At 37.7% G+C, this 23984-nt stretch overlaps 1 protein-coding gene across 1 annotated transcript in view; it reads right to left on the bottom strand.

The window, feature by feature from the left end:
- The window catches only part of Myo10A (unconventional myosin 10A), a 45649-nt gene extending 30708 nt beyond the window's left edge, over window positions 1-14941 (bottom strand). Inside the window, exons 1-3 of the mRNA XM_018519064.1 lie at window positions 14618-14941; window positions 8077-8162; window positions 772-882 (exon numbers count right to left, since the gene is read on the bottom strand). Coding sequence (XP_018374566.1) covers window positions 772-882; window positions 8077-8097 — 132 coding nt within the window. The 5' untranslated portion in view covers window positions 8098-8162; window positions 14618-14941. The remainder of the gene's footprint in view (window positions 1-771; window positions 883-8076; window positions 8163-14617) is intronic.
- Window positions 14942-23984: the final 9043 nt, after the last annotated feature.

Genomic DNA, 23984 nt, shown 5'->3' with positions numbered 1-23984 from the left:
AATGAAAAACGTGGAAATCAGATTGACGCGGGCACGAGCGCTCGATGTGAGAGTTTCCCCTCTTCTCGTTCTCGTCTAATGAAACGAATTCAAACGCGCGAGGCCCGTACTAGAAAGTCAAGAACCGATGAGCGGATCACTTGGATACCATATACACTTGCTCCATTCCTGCCCGATCTGACGGTGTTTGGATTGCCTTAATCGCGCTTGACAGCCGAGCCAAGTTGAAGCGCAAGTTGTCTTGAATACTTTTTTCCGAGTGTCAGTTGAATTATTATATTTCTAAATATTAATAATCGAACGGTGAAATCAACTTCATATATTTTATTTAAATATTTTTTCGAAAAGTTAAATATATAAGAAAAAATAAAGAATACAATTTGGGTAAACATTTTGAACAAGACATGAGAACAAGAATTATAATTTTTAATATTAGTAACTGAACGGTAAAATCAACTTTTCAAATACATTAAAATACTTTTTGGAAAATCAAATATATAAATGAATTTAAAATAAGAAATGTAATATTTAGGTCAACATCTTAGCGAAGATACGTGAATTAAGTTTGTCCGAGTGACGTCGTTTTCAGAAAATACAAAGTGATCGGTTGCCTAGAGGTCGAGGTAGCTGTATTGTCGATAGAAAGGCCTGTTTACCAACCGAAAGAGCACGTCTGGCTTATCTTTTCTCAGTTATTGAGTTCTTGCACATCTACCATTCGTAATTATGCACGGTTAATATGCAGGCGCTTTCTAAACGGACTTATCTTACCTTGCCGGCGATCACCGCTTGGACCGAAAGTACATTAGCAGCTCTGTGGTATTCCAGAACCTCGCCTGGCAGCACATGGCCGACACCGGGGTCGAACCATACCAATTCACCCTGTAAATAATATTATTTTGTGTTAAATTGTTATTCAAAGTTTCTTAGTGTCAAAATGACACAATTGTACACGAGTAAGTGAACAAATAACGTAAAAAAAAAATGTTTTTAAACGTAAATTTTAAGATGAATAAATAAAATGTGGGTTAATTTAACATATAAATGTTAATTTTACTAAAAAAAAGTGTTTCCACGGTTTGTTTACAAACTGTCGATATTATTTTTGTTGTATTTATTTTCTTACACAATATTTGTGTAATCTTTTAACATATTCATCTTGTGTTAAATTAACTTAAAATTTTGAGTGGATCGTTTGGGATATGCGATTTATGTGAAATTCATCATTTTTTCTCCAACAGTGTATAATTTAACATATTACATTATTAATTTTACTGAATCAATATGAACGTTTCCATAATTTATTTTCAAATTGTTAAAGTGTTACATTTTTGTGGTAATTTTTACGTAATGTTTGTGTTACTTTCTAACATATTCATCTTATGTTAAACAAAAGTTTAGGTGAACTATTTGGGACACGTGAAATGTAAAATTTAATAGAAAATTTTCAAGTGTATATCCTTTGAAATATAAAGTTTCGTTAGATCATGATAGTTATTCGGATCAGTTGATAGATAATCCCGAACCGTTTTCAAGTTCCATGACGGAGATCTACGCGTCACGGAGGATGGTTGCAGCCTCCTCTTTCCGGTGCAGAAACCAAATATCGATGACGACGTGTCTGGAGAGTTAGAACGGGCGCTGTTCGCGTCACTGAACGTTCTGATGTGCGTCGGGATACGCGTCGGGATGTGCGTCGCCGTCTTCTTCACGTAATTCGATCTTTCTTTGCTCTGTTTCGTCAACACTCCGCCAGTCGAGGTTCTTCTCTGCTCGTCCACATTTCGCGCAGGTAAATTTCCCGACGTCGACGTTTTCCGTCCAATCTTTACGTAGCTAGGTAACGTCATTGATTTCATCCCCGTTTTCGGGCCTTCCGTTTGCTCTTTCGTCAGCAACTCGGTCTGCGACTTTGGTCTACACCTCGCTTGCCTCTCGCTGGTCCACGTGGAATCTTTAGGATGACACTTATTTCGAGACCAAGAATCCGTTTTTGAATCTTTTCGCGCAGACCACGTGGAATCTACGCGACAAGACGTCTTTACGTCCTCGTTTCTCTCCGTTTTAAAATTACGCAGTCGCTCGATGTCCGCTTTGGAAACCAATATGGCGTCATGCTTAACTCTGACCACGTCCTGATCACGATCTTGATGCATCCTCCGCTCCAAGGAATCCATATTGTCCACGTTGTTGATGATTCTACGCCTGGACATCGTTCTATCCATCGGCTCTAGTCTTTCTTCATGAGGCGTTTGCCTAGACGGTTTACGCGTGACCTTGACATAAATATCATCACGACTGACGTTGTTCGAGCATCTGGACCAATCGGGCGGGTTAGGAACAGGATCTCGCAAGTGCCTGACGACCTTCGTCGAAGTGTCCTGCACGTATTCTCCGCTCGCCCTCGTCCTCGCCAAAGTATTCGAAGGAGTCGTATAGTCGCGCAAAGTGTTGGCGCGTTCTCCACTCGCTCTCGTCTTCGAGAACCTCGTCAGAGTACTCGAGGGAGTCGTAGAGTCACGCAAAGTGTCGGCGCGTTCTCCACTCGCTCTTGTCTTCGAGAATCTCGTCAGAGTACTCGAAGGAGTTGTAGAGTCGCGCGACGTCGCGGCGCCAGTCGGTAGCGACATTTTCCGTCGCCGAATCCTTCCATAAATCGGCGCTTCCCTTCCGGCAGTCTCCCTCGTCCTCGAAGAGGAATACTCCTCTGGTCGAGACGTCTTCGAGGCGTGTAGAATCTTCGGCAGGGTCGACGGCCGCGAGATGTCGCGATCCTCTTTGGCCAAACGACCGGAACTTGGGATACCCGAAGGTGCTTTCGCGACATCTTTTAACTGCAAGTTCGTCTCTACGTTCGCACGACGTCGCAGAATGTCCTGCCTGGAGACTCTTTTTAAGAACGAGGAAGTGCATTCGGTGTCCTGACGAGTTCTCCTACCGATCGACGGCAAGGTTGTCGGTCTTTTCTCCACTTGACTCCTCTCCGTAGGCGTAGGATGGACCATCTCGACGTCGTTTCTGACACATCTGCGCTGTAGGATCTCCTTCCTGGAGATCGCCAGACCGCGCGGCACCGTATAAAAGATCTCGCCGTCATTCTTCGTGACGATTGCACGTCGGTCACTCGAGTCCCGGGACGGCTGTCGGGTAGAAGTCCGGAATTGTTGCCTAGTACCCGTTTCCGGCGCGCAGGAATCCAGGGCGGAATTCGAATCTGGGTCTGGGCCGCCGCCGCTGCTCGCATTATGCAATGCGCGTCCGTCGCGACCGCCGGATAACGGTTCCGCGCTCGCGTAGAAAGCTTCCGAGGAGTGCAGCGAAAAGTGACTCCGCGAGGTCGATGATCGACCCATGGACCAGCGTCGCCGTTGCTGCTGCTGGTGCTGCTGCTTTGTACTTGGTCCCGGCGAGTCCACGTTGGCCATCGCTGCCGGGAATGTCGGCGATCGGTCGCGCACTTCATGTGCGGAACGATCGCACCCTACTTGTCTTCTCACCCGAAACTTCTTTTGTCGCGGATCACTATATGACAATATATGTCTATATTCGGTTCTTCTATATTTTACTAACTTTCCACTAATTTTGAACACTCATTCATAGTTATTTCGAATGCGTTAATGATAAAAATCAAATATAATTAAAACAAATCAGCGAAAAAGGCCATGTTCGGTTGAAAGGTGGGTCTTGCTGCTTAAGATAATATGTGAATTCCAGTTGGAGCAAACTGCGCGCCGATTACTTGTCAGTTTTGAATTACATCAGTCCTAAACTAAAGTTGGAGTACATAGTATCACAAATTAGATTGTCAAGCAATTTAATATCACTGATGTTAATGGACATCTTCGAAACACGGAAGAATTATGTCAAATATAACTTGTGCATCCGCATAGAATCTCCGTTTGCAAAACTGTAAATGATTTTCTTTAATCGAGTTACTTACAAAACTGATAATATATTTTCATCCGTTTATTTTTGTATATAATCGTAAAATAAATGACGTACATAAGTGACGTGACACGCAATCGCGTGATTACAGATGCACAATCTCATTCAGTGTTCATCACGAAGTATCGGTTCCCACATGATCACAGAAATTAAGCAGAAGCTTCATTTCTACCGAATGCAACCGTCGAAAATATTTACATATGAATCTTTAACGAGAACGGGAGGGTGTGTTTATCCTCGACGTTTCAGTTATTCCCACAGTTCACGATACACGATTACGTGTATAAATGTCTTACTTTTTCTTCTTCCCTCATTTTTTTAAAAACATCGCGTGCAGTACGATTGCATTTTTCCTCAGTTGTAGCAACGTCGAGTTTCGATTGCATATCTCGTTCTTTCTTTCAAGTTCGCTCAATTTAAATAACAACCTCGTCGTGGATGATGAACGCGTGTAGCGTGTTTCAAGTCAATGCCCGCTACGCAACTCTCTCGGATGGGCACCAAGGTATCAACACACGCGACACACGTTTTTCACTTGCGAGATCGTCAGGAAATTCGATATCCCGCTTAAAATTGACGAACGTGACGGTTAATTCAAAAAATGTTTAAAACACCACGTGAACCACTAGCGAATCACTCTGTTGAGTCGAATATCGACTGCATTTTACGATTCACACATATTTATGTTAATATTAATTAACTATTCATTTACTCAACCAAACATGGACTCATTAATTCAAGTCTTACACACGTTGACATTGTTTATTTATTATTTATATTTTATCATTTATTATATTTAATATTTATTATTTCTTTCTTCTCTTATTTGTGAAATTTAGTTACTCGTGCATAACACGATTTTAACACCGCACGAAAAAACGAAGCGAGAGACAGCGAAATCGGGCCCGAGCAAGTTTTCAGTTAGATATACCAGTACGTTTATTCACGTTGAGAAAATTGCTTCATTCGGCTGCAAAGTCGTATATCGATCAGTAAAATAACGTCGCATAAAGTTTTCCCGTTTCCAATTGGTAAATCCGCGATGAGAGATTGTCGAATGGATCTCAGGATGAAGTATCGCCCGTTCGTCGAGACTCTACATTCTTCAGCGTTAGCCTCCATCCGACTTGCAGCGTATTTCCGTGTACCATTTTCCGCCTTTTGTCTGCCGCCGGCTTTTCCTCGTGCATTTCGGCTTGATTTACAGCAATCGCGCCGACCTTGCAAATCTTGTTGCAAAGCCCCGTCACGATCGGCGATCGTAGCCCAAGTCGTTTGACGAGGTCCGCATTGTCGCATGCATGTTAAATTCGGCTTAAAGAAGTTAGGAGGCCAAGCAAACGTCTATCGGGCTCATTGGGTCAGTCGGCAAAAGTCCGTGCTGCACACACGCGGAATTCATTAACGGTGCCGGGCGATGTCATCTTTCGGTGTGACCCACCGCTAGCTGTCCTCTCCGCCGCGATAATCCGGCGACTCGCGAGATCGACCTTTTTGCGAAAGAAGAGGTTCTTCGAAGGGAAAAGAAGACCCCCTTTCTCTCGGGACGGCGAGGCCGAAGATGATCGGTCGATGCGGACGCTAGGATGTTCGACGCGGCACTGTGGAAGTTGCGGCTCTTCCTTCCCTCTCTGCAACAATTGCCTCGGGCACGCAGTGGCGTATATGCAATTTTAATTGAGGCACGCTAATTAGGCCGTGCCGGAAAGCGGGCCATATTTCCCGATCGGACGCGCCCGCTGCAATCGTGCCACCGGATTCGCACTTTCCCCGCGTTCCTCGAGTTCCTCTCGCCGCATTGTCCCACCTATCGGCAGCTCCCAATCTCGACCGGAGTCTCCGCATTCATTTTAGGCTCCGTCTAGCGTCGCGCTACGCCGCGATGTAAGCGCGATGAAATCATAAGCTACCGCCGCCAGTGGATCGAAGCGCTTTGGGGTGGAACCAAGCGTGCCTCTCTTCTTATATAAATTACGCGCTAAATACGCGCGCGCGCATCGCGCATACATGCACCTACCCGTAGTATATTACATACTACGGGTAGTACAGGTAGTACGGGTAGTACAGGTGGCTATGGGAGGCGCAGGAACGCGCGAAGGGAAGCTACTCTGCCTAGTGGCCGTGGCGAGTTGCAGAAGAGCGATAGAAATTGTCGATTACGGAGCGCAGCGAACGCAACCGCGAGATGGGACACGATTATTTTTTCTTCCTTTCGTACCGGCGTTGAATTGATTTATCATAGTTCAACGGATTTCCTGGTATCGCGTAACTCTTCCAAATTACTGGAAAAAAAAAAAAAAAAAAAAACAGAAGAAACGGACTCGCGATATCGTTTCGTTCGAGAGTTGTTCTTATTAACGGATAGAAGATAAAATATCCGGGCTATAAAAGGACACAGATCGTTAAATCCTTTACGGTTTCATGTCTTCATTTTCGATAATGTCAGTTATTTAATATCCGTTTCAATTTCGTTAATGCTCTTCTGCTACACTCGCGCCCCGAAGTAAGGAATGCTTCCTTAATTATTCCGTCGGTCATTATCCGCGATTGCATGCTCGGGGAGCGAAGTAAAAGTGAGAAGCCGCCATTGCGCCAACTCGCTCGCGATGCATTCCAAACGCGTCCGCGTAGCAAAATTTTTTTATTCGTCTCAATATTGTCGCTGTAGTAGATACTGCTTTTGAAAGTAAACGAGCTATCGAGTCTTATTCACAGTTACATTAAGCTTCATTAGATCTCACTCGTGAAAGCGCATTTCAATCGCTTGTAATTTGAAAATTGTCAACAACATCTCAATTTGTATTACGTTAGAAAAGTCGTTTTCTTTAATTTGGTCGTTTAATCTTTCTTACTTGAAAAGTTTTAAAAAAGCACGCACTTGGACGGTCGATACACGCCGCGTATCTCTTTTAAATGCGTCACTTTTAACAATCTTTCGAGTTCCTCACCAACCTTGTGTAAAAAAAAACTCATTTTTTGAGACCAAAGAGTTTTTTCAATTCTGCAAAAAATCGAAGACGATCAGCGCGCGGATTGATCGTTGACTAAGCGTCGAAAGACCGCCGGACGAGGCGTTGGAAAGTGGCTGCTGCAGCAATGCAATTGCGTGTGCGCAGATCATTGACTCCGACCACGCAGAGAGATCCCACCGCGGTCGTGACCACGTAAACATTGTGCAATGCCATGACAATCCAAAAATGACTGTCTTACGGTTTACGAGTCGACGAGGGGGAATCATGACGCCTTTAATGAACAATTAACGAGCTTGAAAAACGATCCTTCTTCTTTTACAACATCAGTCCCTTCGCTCTCATCGATACCTCCGATTATGTAGACTCTCCTTAATAAAATAATCGGATACTTTAGAAAGCTTAGCTTGGATTCGATTCACCCCACATCTCCAAGTATATATTACTCTTATATCTCCGATAGGTAAATTGTGGAATTGCATTACAATGGCATCGTACATTGATGATTTATTAAGTTCGCGATAATTGACCATAACAATTTTGTCAAAATAAAATTTTTTAATAATATTGGTAAAAAAAATTAGACAAATCCAATTTGAGATGTAAATGTTTCATAATTATTTCAAATAACGCTCAATTCTTCACTTAAAATTTTAGCCATATGCTGAATATCTAATATTTCATGTTGCAAAATTTCCACATTATAATTTAGAAATAATTATGTATATTTACAAATATATACATCGATTTCTTCACGCACAATTATATTATATTTCTGAATGTTTTAAGTATAATACAACTCACATATTTTTTCAATTATTAAACAATTTCTTTCCGGAACTTAATTTTGTAAATATACCGTTAAGATGATTTGCCATATCGTTTGTTGAAATATTATTTCAAAATTAATCGTGCAATATTGTTTTGTTGAAATATTATTTCGAAATTAATTGTGTAAGCAATTGTCAGTATTTCATAAAAAATTAATATTTCTATACATTTATTTTTGTAAATACATCCATATAATTGCAGATCATAGATTTTACGCAAGATCTTGTCGTGTAATTTCATAAACGTTTTTCTACCGGTTTTTCTACATAAAAACAACTCATGATGAGTCCAATCTTTCAAGTTACATAGCCGTAGTTAAATATCAACTCACCTTTTGCCACTCGGCGTACATCTTGGAATGGCGTTAAATTGACCTCCGCGTGAAAGTATCCGTCATTTTGCGTCAATCGGTCTGTACTGAAACAAAAAAATTCCACTAATTATTTTAAGTCGATAGATTATGAGAATTGCTGATTCTGAGCTCATATGGCTTACTTTTTTATAATAATTCTCAACTTATAGCTGACTTGAACGCGATACCATTCAAATTGCCCATTAGTTTTCAATGTCAGATCTTACGCGCGTGTCAAGTCAAGAAATATTACGCCAATCGTGCTTGTAACGGAAACATCACCCCATGTTACTGTCCAGTTATCCCTTCCAATCGTCACGCAACTTCCGGCACAGTTCGAAGAATGTTAATGCTTAGAGTCTTTATTTATATACACATAATCATACACATACTCGTATATAATATATATGTCGCGCGCGTATATTCATTTGAGCCCTTGGAATAAAAAAAACAATTTCTAAAGTTGAAGTCGTACCAGTAAAGATGAAGATTTTATTATTATGAAATTCAAATAATTTTAAAATTCAGATAATTTTTGTAATATTATGATTCCAATCTGTATTCAAAGAAAATATTAGTTTGGCACATGAACGCGGCTTGATATCAATCGTAATTACACGTTCGGAAATATGGGAAGTGTTGCAACGAGTATTCAGCTCCGCAAGATCGAGATACACACGACCACGCATGAATCTATGTGTCTATGACGCGTATAAGATGTATACCTATAAATGTCGTTTATACGTTCCGTTGTACGATATATGACATCACTCTACTGCTGTAAATTACGTAAAAATAAACATGTGTTTTTAGACACACATTAAAATATTTTTATAATTATAGAATGGAAACAATAGATACAGAGAGATGATGAAACGAAATCCGTAACACTTTCTCTCTCAATTCCGTCAATTATATTGTTTTTTCAGAAATTGCTGTGGCACATATATTTTCCATATCTTTATTTCGCCATAGCTATTGTATTTTTATAACTCTTAATCTGTATCTTTTAAAACCGTAATGTTAGTACACAACAACTCAGAAATGAAGGCCCTAAACAGTCAAGCTAGATCTTTAATGCTTAAATAAAAAATATTATATTTTTTATATTGTTTACGCGTCCTTTAAAATGCGTATTCTCTACATATGTTGGTTATTGCGAGAAACATTACTAAGACCTCGGTGATCTAACTGTGAGGACACTCGCCTGGAAAGTGGGAGATCCGGATTCGGAGCCGGTATCTCCAGCCAAAGTAATATTTTTCGTAATAAAATTATTTATGTGTTTGATATTTATCAGCACAATAGATATTATCAACATTTTCTAAGATACCTATGAGCATCAATATTCAATATTGCTTCTTAATTTAATTTATGATATTACTGCTCCACAATTCTGTTAGGATTGCATTTCAAAACTAAAAATTAAATTCGGCGCGCAATTTACAGGATTGGATATGAGTAGTATCTATATAAATTCACACGAAATTAGCGCTTAAATTAAAAATCCACCGTTTATTGACCGTTTATTTCTGATTCATCATTTATACAATATTATTTTTCAATAATTAATTTGACACACATATTGTGTATTTTACCAATTGTATAATTTTTCTCATTACCGTTATTTCATTGTTGTTATCCTTTATTTTACAAATAGTTACTCCCTAAATTTTTCAAGTGGAATATGTCATTTTAAAGAGTGAAAATTAAGTCAGTCTTGAGAAAAAGTTGCTCAATCGTTAATGTTTACGAATGAAATTTCATTCTTTAGAGTGACAATTTACTCTAAAAGTTTTAGAGAATACGTATAAAATAAGCCGAATAATTATTGTCAAGGTTCTCGAGGTAGAAACCTCGTAAGCCATCCGGCCCTGCACTTCGTATGTACCGCAGCCGCGCAGGCCGCAGGCAGCGTGTTAGTGAGCACACATTCACGAGCGTCAAGAGCGGCGCGGATAAATCTCTGTGGCTAAAGCTTCTAGTAAAAGTAGCAAACGGCTGGCGTCCTTCTCCGGCGTGCTCACCGCGGAATGCATTTCGCAATTTTATGCTAATTTGGTTAGTCACCCTCGATCAGCGGCAAGCCAGGCAAGCTCGCGGAGCGTGGCTGCGAGGACGCGTAGGTTAGATTCGATGGCACGAGATACATGGCGAAGACAATGGCAACGACGGCGATTTGGCCTTTCGACACCGTTGACTGTTCATTGTCCGCGCCATGCCGCGACGTCTTCCATCGTCGGCTCTTTCGACGAGCCGGCTCACCGGAAAACGGCAAAATGGCTGACCGATTTCGCGAAAAGATATTTATGTCGCGCGTCATCCTCTTTTTCTGTCAACGCGTATTTAGCACCAGGATCAAGTTTCGTACGTGTATGTATTATGTACAAAAGACTCTAAAACGTTTGTAACGGGAATTGGAGAGATCATTTAGAACTTTAAAATTTTAATTTTTAAGCCTCTTTTGAAAAAATATTGAGCTTCGATGAAAAATTGCTCCGTCTCTATAACTAATTTCGACACAAAAGCTCTCTTTCATTAATTAGGTATGTTGAAAATTGGGTCCCGGTAAAGTGAGTTAACTTTCACATATACTTATTGTCAGTATAGCTTATAATGAACTAAAGACCTCATTGATGCAAGACTCAATAGTGAATAGTTTTTGAGCTGTGGTGTATCGAAAGTATAAACTTTTGTACTCACAGCACCTTTGATACTTTAGCCCAAAATGACGATATATAACATTTTTTGTTCGCCACACTATAACTTAAAATATATATGCGAATACTCATTTTACCGAGAGTCAATTTTACCATATAATTAGTGAGGAATAATTATATGGTGAATTGTGTCTCGGTGGAATAAGTTAATTTTCATATATGTATGATATAACTTATAAAGCTGAACAAAAGACTCAATAATGCATAGTTTTGGAGCAATAGTGGAATAAAAATGTAAAACTTGTGCTCACAAAGCATCTTTGGCACACTATAGCGCAAAAACTATTTGTTATTAAACTTTGTGTCTGTGACATTTATTGTTCATCACACATTAGATGTGAAAATTATCATTTCACCGGGATCCAATTTTTCATATAACTAATGCGGGGTCTTTTGAATAAAATCCAATTTCATCAATACTTAAGAGATATAAATGTAATAGTATCATGTTAATTGTCTTTAATGAAATACTGGAATAAAAGTCGCGAAAGGGAGAAGAAACAAGTACTGCGACTGTTTGTAAAGTTGCTTATGTACTTATTCCATATAATTATGTACAGTATAATATATTAATTAAAAAAATACATGCAAATCCAATTCTTTTGAAAAAAATTCATACATCTGCATAATCACAATATTATTCTCCTCGGTCAACTGCAAGTTTTACTTAACTTAATTCCCCTCGCGCAAAGTGCTCTCGAGGTTAACGTATGCATGCATATTGCTTCACTGCAAACGTGTTAGGGGTAAAAAATCTCGAAGGATAATAAATCTCTCGATCTCTCTTTCTCTCCAGCGACAATTTCAATAGCGAGTGTTAATGGCGACGAAAGAATAGGAACTCCGCGATGCAAGTTATCCAGGTCAGACAGAGAAAGCAGCAGCCGACCGCGCGGTGATACAAGGATCTTATGTAATTCATAATCGCGCGCCTCTCTCGCGGCCATCGATGCAAGAGTCAGCCGGGAGATTAATCGTGCGTGATCCTGTCTCTCGTACATACATATAGTATAGCCGGCTCGTTTCAAAGTCATAGTTGGCGTCCAACCGAAACCGTTCGATCGAACCGCGAGCACCGCTGTGTCTCAAATGGGGCATGTCTCTTGAACGAAATTCAACCCGTGACCGACCTAACCGCGATAAGAAAGCAGCTTTTAGGAAGCACTTTCTCTCTCCGCATTTTTATTATTCGCTCTGTATCATTCACAATTGGACTTTCGTGTCCTACGCCATGGCGAACCGTTCGCATGCGATCGCGTCGAGTTTCCTCAGCGTCAATCATTTCCGCTTGACCATAAAGAGAACATTACGAATATTTAGAATTAAGTAAAATTTATAGTATAAATAGAAATTTCTAACCGATTGTGTAGAATTTTCTAGTATCATCTTGATGTTATTCTTATCCAATGAGGGCTAAACCTTGAGAAAGTTGATGTGCACAAATATCGGGATATTAATAGTAAATTTTATATAATTACTCAACATATGGAAAAGTCTCACAACTCTGATAATTAGACTGCGGATATTTATGCAAAATACTTAATTGAATATTAACCATCGGACAGTTTTAGCAGTCGATTGTTGTTCGTTAAAGAGTTGTTAAAAAATAAAGTAAAAAGGTTGAGATTGCCATTTGTAAATATGCAATTTATGCAAAATATTCTCAGTTAAGTATATATTTTGCATAAATATTCGCAGTCTACTGATAATGAATGATTATACTATGATTATTCGAACTTTTGAAACAAATCGTGGTATAGTTTAAAAGAATACATTAAAATTGAAAGTATAATAACATGGAAAGGGAAAATCATATTATAGAATATAAAATTGTATATTCACTCTATCCTAATTAAAACACATTATTCCAATTTAGGATTTTGAAAATACTGTACCGAAAAGTTGTTCATTCTAAGACGTGTCAATTTTTTTTATCAACGCAGCGATGTTTAAAAATGTATGTAAGATTTATATAATAGACGGTAATCACGAAGGTAAATAAAAAAATTCCTAATGAAAATAAGTCCAAAATTCAAACTCTTTTAAAGTTAGAACCTTAGAAATATAGCATAAAATCGCTTTAAATTTTCCATGAGCGTCATGAATGATGTGATATATTACTCATATAGACATTACTGTCTAAAGTAAAAATATATCATGAAGTCAACATACACGCATCTTTCCACAACGTCTTACTGTAACTACATTAATTTAGTGGTCGTACACTTGTTTCCGCTTTCACATATTTCTAGAATAGGGGACTCAAGACTAAGAAGTATTCGTATTCTTTTCAATTTTCCATGACATGAGTAGGCGCCATTAACCGCGGAACGTCATCTTCCACGGTTGCATTGTCCTTGAATACTTTCGCCTAATCGTGCGTCGACCGGAATGTCGTGAGCCACGGCACGCCATTTTAAAGTCAACCACATGAACTTTATTTCAACATTTGTGAGGTAGACAAATTCGTCGCGGCATTCAAGTATCCTCAAATAGATCCGACCCTCATTTCACGTCGTTCCCCGTAGATCCATGAGATCGATTTATATTTGTTCTGGTATTAACATAACTGTTTCTCGTTTATTCTACTTAATCTCATTACGCTGCTCACATGATTACACGGTCAACTACGAACAAGTTGTACATACGCGCATATAGGCACATGCACACAAGACTAATTGTAAGCTAGGACTCGAGCTAAATTTTTTTATTATCAACTAGCCTGATGAATGAGCTTCTGATGCGTAAGAAATGACTGTTAATTTAATCTTCGCTCGTTTCAGAATAGGTAAACAAATCAGGAACTGAAGTTTTTATTCATCACATATACACACTGCACGTACACCACATTGGACCAGGTATACCTAAATTCTACATCTTCTTTTTCCAGAATATAATAACCAATTCGACGTGCTTGGTGACAGGTATTCAAAACGATAATTCTTCCATTGACCATTCTCTTTCTAGCAGATAAAACTTTTCCCAGACCATACAAAGTCTAAAATTGAGATATGTCTTTTAGATAAACATTTTAGACGGTTCTTACAAAAATTTTTTAAAACGTCTCATGTCCCGATTTCGGATTCTGTTATTTAATATAAATTTATTCCCGTATAATAATTGAACAAAGATTGAAAATGTATCCAGCAGTCAATTTATTCGTGAAGATTAGAATTAGAAGATTTTTATTTAAAAATACGGTTATTGTTATTTATACGTTTGGTTATCACTAAACATTGTTCTTTCAGCCAAGTTTAATTCACATTGTGAAGAAAAAGACAATATCGGAAATTTAATTTTTTTTTAATTTATCGTAGCCTCTCTTCTTGAAATATATTTGTACTATTTAGAAAATCACAGATAATCCTCCACTGTGTACTGTATTCTTCTTTATTTATCTTATTATTGGTACATCATATTTTTTAATAATACATATTCGTAAATATGCATTTCTGTGTTACATTAGCGGTACATTGCTGCTTTTAACAATATTTCAATTTCCAGATTGTATCGAAGCATTATCGTTGATCCAACATGAGGCGAAAATAAACTTTACGAAAAATGGAATTAGCTAGAGAAGAAGCTGGATTTGAATGAACCTCGTGTCATAACGATACATATCGATTATGACTGCGATGATGCGGTGCATAGGACATGTCTGCGAGCGATGAGATCGCCACGACAAGCATCGATGTCTCCGGCGCGGTATCTCCGATACCGCTTACGCGAGAGAGATCGATCACGACGACGCCGATCGCGAAGCTACTTTCTCAGGTCACTTGCCGCGATCGAGAACTCACCTCTGAACGTGTTGCGCCGTGCTCTTTGACAGAAGCAGGACCAGTAGCGCAGACCAGTTGGAGTAACCGATCGGAAGGAGGCTTCGAAACGAGTTTTCGATCGAGCGACGTGACTGAAATTCCACGAGGATCCACGCGGCTCCGGAAGGAATGTGAGTATGTAACAGCGATCCAACGAGACGGATCCGCGCACGTTATTTCGGAGTACGGCTTCGAAACTGCACGCGAACCGCGGGCCCGCCCCGTCCTCGCGATCTTGAGATTTTTTTTTTCTATCCGAGCGTCGCGGACGATCGAGCAACGACTGGCTTCCACGACGCGATTCTGGATCGTGGTATGCGGCCGCTCGACCTCGCCTAAGAGGAAGGTAACTCGTACCGCCACCACGAGGAGCCACTATACGCCGTGTTTGTATGTACCGTTACGCACACGGTCTTAGCTAGGTTGCAAATTACAGGTGGATCCAGGGACCTGTACCCCAATTCTGGTAATTCCCATTGATAATTTAGGCATGGTTAGGTTGTCGCTACATAGCTTTTTTTATCATATATATCTGCGTAACGACAATACAACGATATCAAACTGTTGTTTTAAGAGTTACGGAATCAGGGTACAAAAAAGATCTTTGGAGCGACCGGTTTACCTGAGGTCTATTTTTTATTCCTGCGCTAGACCGTATTACAATTTTTTTTCTCACTTTAACCAAATATGTATAAATTAGTTCAGCTATAAGAGAAAGACTTGGCGTGTACCGCGATTGATGCGCGCTTCGACGTTTGAAACGTCCTGTAAATTGCCGACGGGACAGCGGCGTACCTATACCAGTCTCGAAATCTTGTGCTTCATTTAATTCCATCCAAGATTAACTGAAACTTTTAAAATACACGCGGCGGAGAGAGTTCCATTGCACATACACTTTGGACTTTTGATTTTCCTCGTTACGCTTTTACGTATCGGAGCTTATTTCACGTTTCATAAATATGAGTAATGAACTATAGGGGCCCGTGCGTAATGCTTGCGCATGAAACGTGATGTGTGTGTAATGAATGTTAATTTATTCGTGGATAAACGTGTTCGGTAAGGAAGTGGGTGCGAGAGCTCTCACGTTTCGTGGTCCAGTAAGGATTCTTCCAAGTACGCGGCCGCGTTCAAGTCTGCGCATGTCACATTGCGTGCGCGCCACGTTGCAAGTGCGTTTTCCCTCCTTACCTTCGTGCGTTTCCGAAATACAATCGTACGTGAATAGGATAGGATTCGCGTACGATTGGGCGCGCGGCCATCAGAATCCCTCATAGAGGTCATCTAATCCAGAGGCCGTTGTCCTCAAAGCGTGATAAGGGGGAGAGGGAATCCTTTCTAAAGACTTCCGTAACTTTACCGTCACTTTCGTGATAATAATCAGGTCTTGATAACGCGTCAACGAAACTGACGAAATTCTCAACGGCAATCGGAACAAACGGATAGGTAAAGATTCAATAACGAAAGGTTATAGTGTGAGATAGAAAAAAACTTAAGAGTGTGAGATAGAATAAAAACGAAACAAAAATATTAAAGTTTTTTATTGATTAGAAATAAAAAATACAATAAAATTGTATCCTTTCATTAATACAATTGCTATTATACAATTAAAGTTATACATTTAAAAAAAGTCGGAGTAAATGCTACATGTGACGTCTTTTTTCGATAATTTATTAGGAATAAAATTTTATTTTGCCATATTTAAATAAGAATTTATTTCAGTGAAATAAACATTATATAAACTCACAAATAAATTCTTAAGTACTTTTTTCTTAATATAATATGGAGATATGCAAAGTAATACAAAATATTGTATATCGATCTTTCCACGTCATATTTTTGTGCTATTCATAATAGCGTAAACTGTATTCGCATCAATAGGAAAATAAGTAAAAATAGATTATCAAAAGCAGCGCTTTGCCTTTTGAATCCCGCTACGTTAACGGACTGAAACGGAATTGTTTTTTTTTTTCCACTTTTGCGGCTTTCGCGTGTTTCACTTTATTTTATTATCTCGCGCGAGGTACCTATTTATTCTCGATTTAGCTAACTTCTATCTAGCGAATGTATGTAAAGAGCAAGTAATGATGCCGTTATTTTTACAACAGGCATTCCTGATCATGTGGCAAGTAAATTAAACCAAGTCCACCTTGCCACGGACGTGATGGGAATGGGGGAAATGGGTAATGGGACATGCGTTTCACTAATTTTGTTACCACAGTAACAGAATGCAACATTATTTATATATTTATTTGGAGTATCACATTTTAATTACCGTTAAAATTCTTTGATATATAAAAGGTCCATGACAACAAATTTAAATTAATAAAAGAATACCTCCATCTTAAATGTTAATTGTTATAATTGCTAAACTTAAATTTTGTGAATTCGAATCCATATAGTGGATAGAAAAATGCAATTGCGATAATTATTTGCTACAAGGATAAAGTCATAAACGTAAGTGCAGCTGATCTCATTCCCTTTTTATTCTTATTTTTTATTCTTATTTCTTCGGTTATCTTGAATGTTAGCACATAAGTATTTGAGTAATTATAAGGTTCCGACTGCCAATTAACAATCCCGAAATCTAATTAGCTGCGACCGATCTATTATAGACTCCTGTTTGCGACTCAGCAATGCGACCGCACGCACCGTAATATCACAGGTATGCAAGCAATGCATCGTAGGTATCCATTCACCGTTCCTTCGATTTCACGAGTGAAGGATACGCGGTAGCCTTCGGCGATCGAAGAAATTCCTTAATGATGGTGATCAGCGATGCGTTTCGTCTTCTGCAAAAAAAGAATTTAACCAGCACGTTTTTACGCGTTTACGCGATGGTTTAGAATGTTTGCCACATTGAATAATGTTGGAGCAGAAAAATATATAACGAGAACATGAAATTTCTAATAAAAGTATATTATAGAAGGCAATGGATAAGGACAACTGCACGCGATTGCCTTTCACCGAGGGTCAAGATGGCAGTAGTCTTCAGCTTCGATTAAAGACACTTAACTTGATATTAATCTCTTTTTGCAATATGAAATATGTATAGTAGTGTTAAGTAAAGCAAAAGAAAGTGAAATAAGATATTTATGTATAGATATTATAAAATGACTTTTATCATTAAAGCATAAAGAAGTTTCCGATTATAACTTTTCAACAGCAGATAAAGCAGAGTGAACATTACATTGTCAGTAGATAAAAATTATAACATAATAATGTAACTATTATTATAGCAAAAAAATATATGAATTACTTTTATTATTATAAATGTAACTAAAAGAAAGAGCTCCTTTTGCCTACATGTCGTTTACCTTATACAATTCGATTGCCTACATCTGCACTTTTGCGTATACAAATATACAAAATTAAGAAACAAAGGTACGTTTGTTATACACACGTATTATTGTCTATACAAATCGATTACTTACAAATACTTAAATTATATAACAAAATAATTTGTGTCTTCAAAGCAGAGAATTTGTGTTTTAAAATAGAGAATTTGTATTTGTAAAGCAGAGAATAGGTAATCGAGCTGTAGGCAATTAAATTCTTCCCAGCTGAAAATATCTCATAATCATGTAACTAGGGGGAGGAAATTTGTTTTTATCCGTTTAACGTGATTTAACGCCATCTACAAGTTTAGCTATAGGAAATCATGAACTTCTAAATCATCCATATCGTTTATACGCACTGATACCAATTATTGATACGGACCATGCGGTAGAGATTAGAGGTGCAGATTGACACAGAAATAGAGTAAAATAGAAATACTAAACAGTTTAGAATCTCTATTTCACTTTATTTTTATATCCGTATCAATTGGTACCAGTGCGTATCGACAATATGGATGACTTATCGTTAGAAGTTTGTAATTTCCTAGCTGTAGCTATAATTTTGTAGATGGCGTTAAACAGAAGAAACAAGTTTTTTTCTCCCTGGTTGCGAGCATCAAGTGAAATGCATTCTAAAGACCATGACACATAAAAAAAACTAAAACTTAAGCAGTAAACGAATCGACCAATCATAATAGAGATCATAAGACCATAACGTAAGCAGTATGAATCCAACATGTTGATTTCCTTACTGCTTAAGTCTTAAGTTTTTGTATGTACCAATTAGGCCTTAAATGGATCTCGAGAGCTCGAAAACAATTGAAGAGCGTTGGCATTATCAACAGTTGGTAATACATTATTAAATTTATAATTTTTTATTATATAACTGCTTCGTAAATGAGTACGCATACTTATAATACTTTAATATTATAATATATGTATATTGCTGCAAAATAACAAATTTTTCTTTACAGTTATCATTTCGATTGATAATAAAGCTCGGACGATAACATTAAAATCGTAGTTTTAAATAAAAATTGAGTATTATTGAATTTTAAATATATACATGTATATGTTTTTACGAAACATTAAGATATTAATAAATCATAAAATTCGTACTATATTATCAGTTTCTTACTTTTAATTACTTAAATTTTTACAGTCATGCGAACACTTTCATAAGATCAATTGGCTTTAATAGTATCTCGTCGCTGTTGATATCGAGAGTCAATAAAGTGTCAATAGAGTGCACAACAATGCAATAAATCATAGAATTCCTAATAATAGAATTTCAAAATAGTCATGTACCTGAAGGCCGTGTATATATATACATTCAATAATAAAAAGAGTTCCTACATAATAATAGTCTGGACACACCGTCAGCGGCAATCTATGGATTCAAACTGGAAGTTTACATATAAAGCACGAAATACTCAAATACTATTAAAACAGATACAAATCAAAATATTTATTCTTTCTGACTTGGTAATAATTTTTTTATATTAGTCTAAATGTAACAGATATTTTTTTTCAAGAAGACAATTATTTTTTAAGTAAATTTGGAGTGGAAACAAAATTCATTTACAAGATATAGTAATAAAGAATCTTATTCATATGATCGAAGATTAAATTATTTATCGGTACAATCCGTATTTTGTTTTCTTTTGAAAAATTATGTATTTTCATTCCCTGTGTGAATAAATTTTTGTAGTCTTTAGCTATATAACCAGGTATTTTAATACTGCAATAGAAGATAGATTAATCCTACACATATATCAACAATTTATATTCATTTGTAGAATTTATTATGCATTTATCTTTAAGATGTCCTATATCTTAACTTGAAATACATGATGCTACACTAGGTAATAAAAAAATTTTGCTTTTTCAAAAATCATGAATAATTCTCTTTTTGCTATCTTTGTTCTTAATAAATTGCAAATTTATAATCAGGAAAAAACGTTACGGGACTCTCGACAGAACTCATCATCATACATAATACAAAGGACGATATAATTTTTTATCGATGGCTTTTGAAGTGTCGCGTAAACGGTCACGACGGATGTGTCACTCCAGTGTGCGATAAAATTTACACCGAATTACATTTAGCCGCTAAATGATACGAATAAAGTCGCCAAACAAAACATTCGCGTTCAAAGATGTCAAGCAGCCGTACGTGTATTAACTACAGTACGCTAATGTAATATAGCGCTGCATATGGGACGAGCTATAAAAATGAAAGCCGACAGAAATAGAAAGGAGTGAATACGAAACAAAATCTTGTTCGTTAGTTATTTCAGTTTGGTTTTGTCTCGAGAATTTAAGTCTTTGTTTTTATGAACATAATCGGATATTCGGATAAAAACTTTCGATGAAAAATGAGCCGGCTTTGTTTTTATCGAAGAGACTAATGAAGAACGAGAACTTTGGATTTACAATAAGATTTACTACACAGTTGAAAAGTTTGTGTTAATTTTCACATTTCACGTGTTCCAAACGATCCACCTAAATTTTTGTGTTAATTTGATATAAGACAAATATATTAGAGAATAACCGTAAATATTTATAATTAAAAAAATTGTGAAAGCATATTTCTTTAAAAATTAATATTTATGTGATGTTGAATGGAACACATTTTATGCATTTGTTTCAAAATTTACGTTTTAAAATACCTTATTTTTATGTTAATTGTTTACTTATTTATGAATTGTATTATTTTAACGTAAAAAAATGTTGAGTATCATTTTAACACAAAATATTTAAATAACACTATCGCATCGAACACAAAAAATTTTAACACAAATACAAAATGCTTTTTAGTGTAAATATTCAAAATTAGAAGAATATTTATCCTTTTAGTAGAAATATTCTTCTAATTTTGAATGAAACATCAAGAGAGATACTTTATAGCGCGCGATTAATTACGTTACTTTAATGTTGCGTAAGTATAAGGACTGAGACGCATAAGAATAAAAGTTGTAGAGTTAAACAAAGGGATGGGTGCTAAGTATGTGCTTAGGATATCGAGTAAGGATTTTTCCACGGATCCTTCGTAATTCAAAGGACGACGCTATGCTCTCTTTCGATTGATATGGATGAAGCCGCCTGCCTTTTGATATACGCTCGATTTCAAATGGAAAATCATGCCTGGATTGGATTCGCACGTGAGCTGAAATAAAGTTACATTGTCGAGCCGCAGTCGAAGCCATGCCATTTCGCCTTCAGCCGCGCAATATGCTCGCCGGAATGTGTCGCGATCATCAGTTCTACGATTCATGCAAAATACTGTGTGCATGTCTATCGGCATTGAATGTAACTTTCTTTATTTAGTGTCATTCGTTTTCGTCAGTTTGGAAAACGATATAGTTGTGTGTGTGTGTGTGTGTGTACCCCCCCGAATTGCACTACCGAATCTTTCGAATGCGTAGAATTATTATTTACCATTTATTGATTAACTGAACGAGACACAAATAAAAATGTAAATGTAAACTTAAAGAACAAACTCTCGTTTCGCGTTACGTACGAAAGTAACGAAATCGAATTACGCAAGACACCTGCAAGTTTTCTGAAATCTTGGCGCACCGCTCGGTGGGGTAAACCAATTTACTCATCCGCCTCTTTTATCTACTTTTCGCTGCGCTTTCACGCGGCCGCGCTCTCACTTTATCTCAATTCTCCGTCCTGCGACTCACAGGTTTCCTTCAGAATGAATATGCACGGCAAGTTCAGGTAAGCAAGAGAGAGAGAGGGGAGAAAAAGGAAGAGCGAAAAGATTCCGACAGAAAGAGAAAAGAGGGTCGTGGTGGAGTGAGGGAAGAGGGGAGGGGGACGACTTGGCCCTCCTGCAAACACTGTAACCCCTCGCCGCAACTTAAATTGACTCGATAAAAGTTCGCGGAATAAAGCGCCACTATATCAGAAACATCTGCCAAACGTTATTACAACTTTGAATAAAGAACGTCGGCCGAGAGGGTGGCCAAGAGAGGGATGAGAGGCGGAGGGCCACCTCTCCTTGTCGTTCTCGTGACGATAGTGAGGAGCGAGGGAAGAAGTTCCAAGTTTCCGTATGCCGAAGACCGTGGGAAAGTTCACCCGTAAATCAAGTCGTTATTTTAATTTCGCCAACCTCGTATTAGCCTTCCTGTTTTCGCCATTCGTTTTCATTTCGGCGATCCGTGCCGATCTTCGACAATAATCTCGTAAAGGAAGATGTGGGACCGAGTACGATCGGAAAATAAAGTAACCCTGGCTGAAAGAATTTTATTGGGTTGAGGGTATGTCATGGGAATAATGAAGATCAAATTCTAAATATAATCAATGTTTCCACTTTGTTTAACCTTACGTAATACTATTACAGAGATCCTTTGAAGTTCTATTAGTGATCAGATCTATCACGAATCTACATTTCCTTAAGTAATATACTACTATAATATATTGGTGTAAAAAAATTAAGATATTATTTAATATTTAATACATTTCCGCACATTTTGATATTAACTCGTAAAATTTCCGTTGCGTCGAAAGAACAATTTTGCTGAAGTATATAAAAATTTACATAGATATAGATCTGAAAAATGTGGAAATAATTATATTAAACTCAGATTTAAAAAAATGGATTTATTTAATTTTTATGAGCAAGCCTTTCAATTATATCGAACAATCAAGTTGGTTGCTAGAATGTCTAAACTATTGCAGCATTATTGTATACCGAATATTTGAAAAATCTATCTTCAGACTCAGTGAAATTACCTCTCTTAGTGCAATCTAATCTCGTCTTGTGATACAGCTCTATCGATTTATTTCAACGCCCGTTCTTTACTGGATTTCCTCTCGATACTCGCGCCTCTCTCTCTCTCTCTCTCTTATTCCCGTAATTGAGGCAATCTCCATCTTGACGGTTTTGTTCGTTCCTCGCGACTTGGTCGCTCCCTTACTGAAAACCGGAGCCGGCTCTCATTTCGGCGTTTCGCGGATGCTGTGAAGAATCGATTAACATCGTGCGAGAGCACCGTGACGCATCCGAGGAAACATCTAACGAAGCCAAAAGTCCGTCCTGAAAGGAGTCAAAGATGCTAAAAATTATTGGGCTAAGCGAGCTCCAAACGCAATCTCTCTCTCTCTCTCTCTCTCGTGTGTTCAATGACATTCTTTTTTTCACTAAAGCCGTTCACCAAATAATACGCGGCGGAGTTTAATTTCTCGTAATTGAAAATAGAATAAAAAGCGCAACATTACGAGATCGTTTACCGATTCTAAAATTGGATTCGAAAACGAAGGTAATGGAGAGAAATACTTTGACAGTACTTTTTAATCATGTGCAAAAATTAACCTGATAATTCCTAAAAGTTATATACGCTACAATTTAATAATAGTAACTAACTTGCATTAAAATGTAATGTGTGAATGATACGAAGAGCATTGTTAATATTTTGCATTAAATCAATTTACAATTTGCTTAGTAATTTTTATGTAGTATTTATATAAATAATGTCTTTTGTATATTTCAAAAATTCCTATCATTTCCTATAATGTTAATATTTAATAGGTTGCCAAATTGTCCTACGTTTATCACTAAAAACGGTGAAATTTGTAGCGAATTTTGTGGTAAAATATAATTAAAAGTACTCTTTATGTAGTTCCTCTCTATTTGATGAAACAAAAGAGAAGTATTAACAATACTATAATGCGCAAATTTCTCTTGGAAATCCGTTTGTAGAGGAAGAGATTAAATATAATACATATTTAAACTCGAACTGAGAATGATGCATTGGAAAGCAATATCCAAGATAAATCGAAAACGATCGATATCGAAAGCAAGGTATCTACCGATGCCATGTTTTAGCGTTTAAGCATCGCGCAGGTATCCCCGCAATAATTACGGCGTGCGGAACGGCGTCGCGGATTAATTGTAACTGCATCGCAGCCGCGCTACCGATTCGCCTAATTAATTCGGTTACTAATGGCCGCCGCGGCGTCCTCGATTTACCCAGAAGGGATCGAACGTGCCCAGC

Source organism: Trachymyrmex cornetzi, unplaced genomic scaffold, assembly GCF_001594075.2.
Source record: "Trachymyrmex cornetzi isolate Tcor2-1 unplaced genomic scaffold, Tcor1.1 scaffold81, whole genome shotgun sequence".
Classification (NCBI taxonomy): Eukaryota; Metazoa; Arthropoda; class Insecta; order Hymenoptera; family Formicidae; genus Trachymyrmex; species Trachymyrmex cornetzi.
Note: the sequence above shows the minus strand (reverse complement) of the source record. Positions and strands in the feature narration are given on the sequence as shown.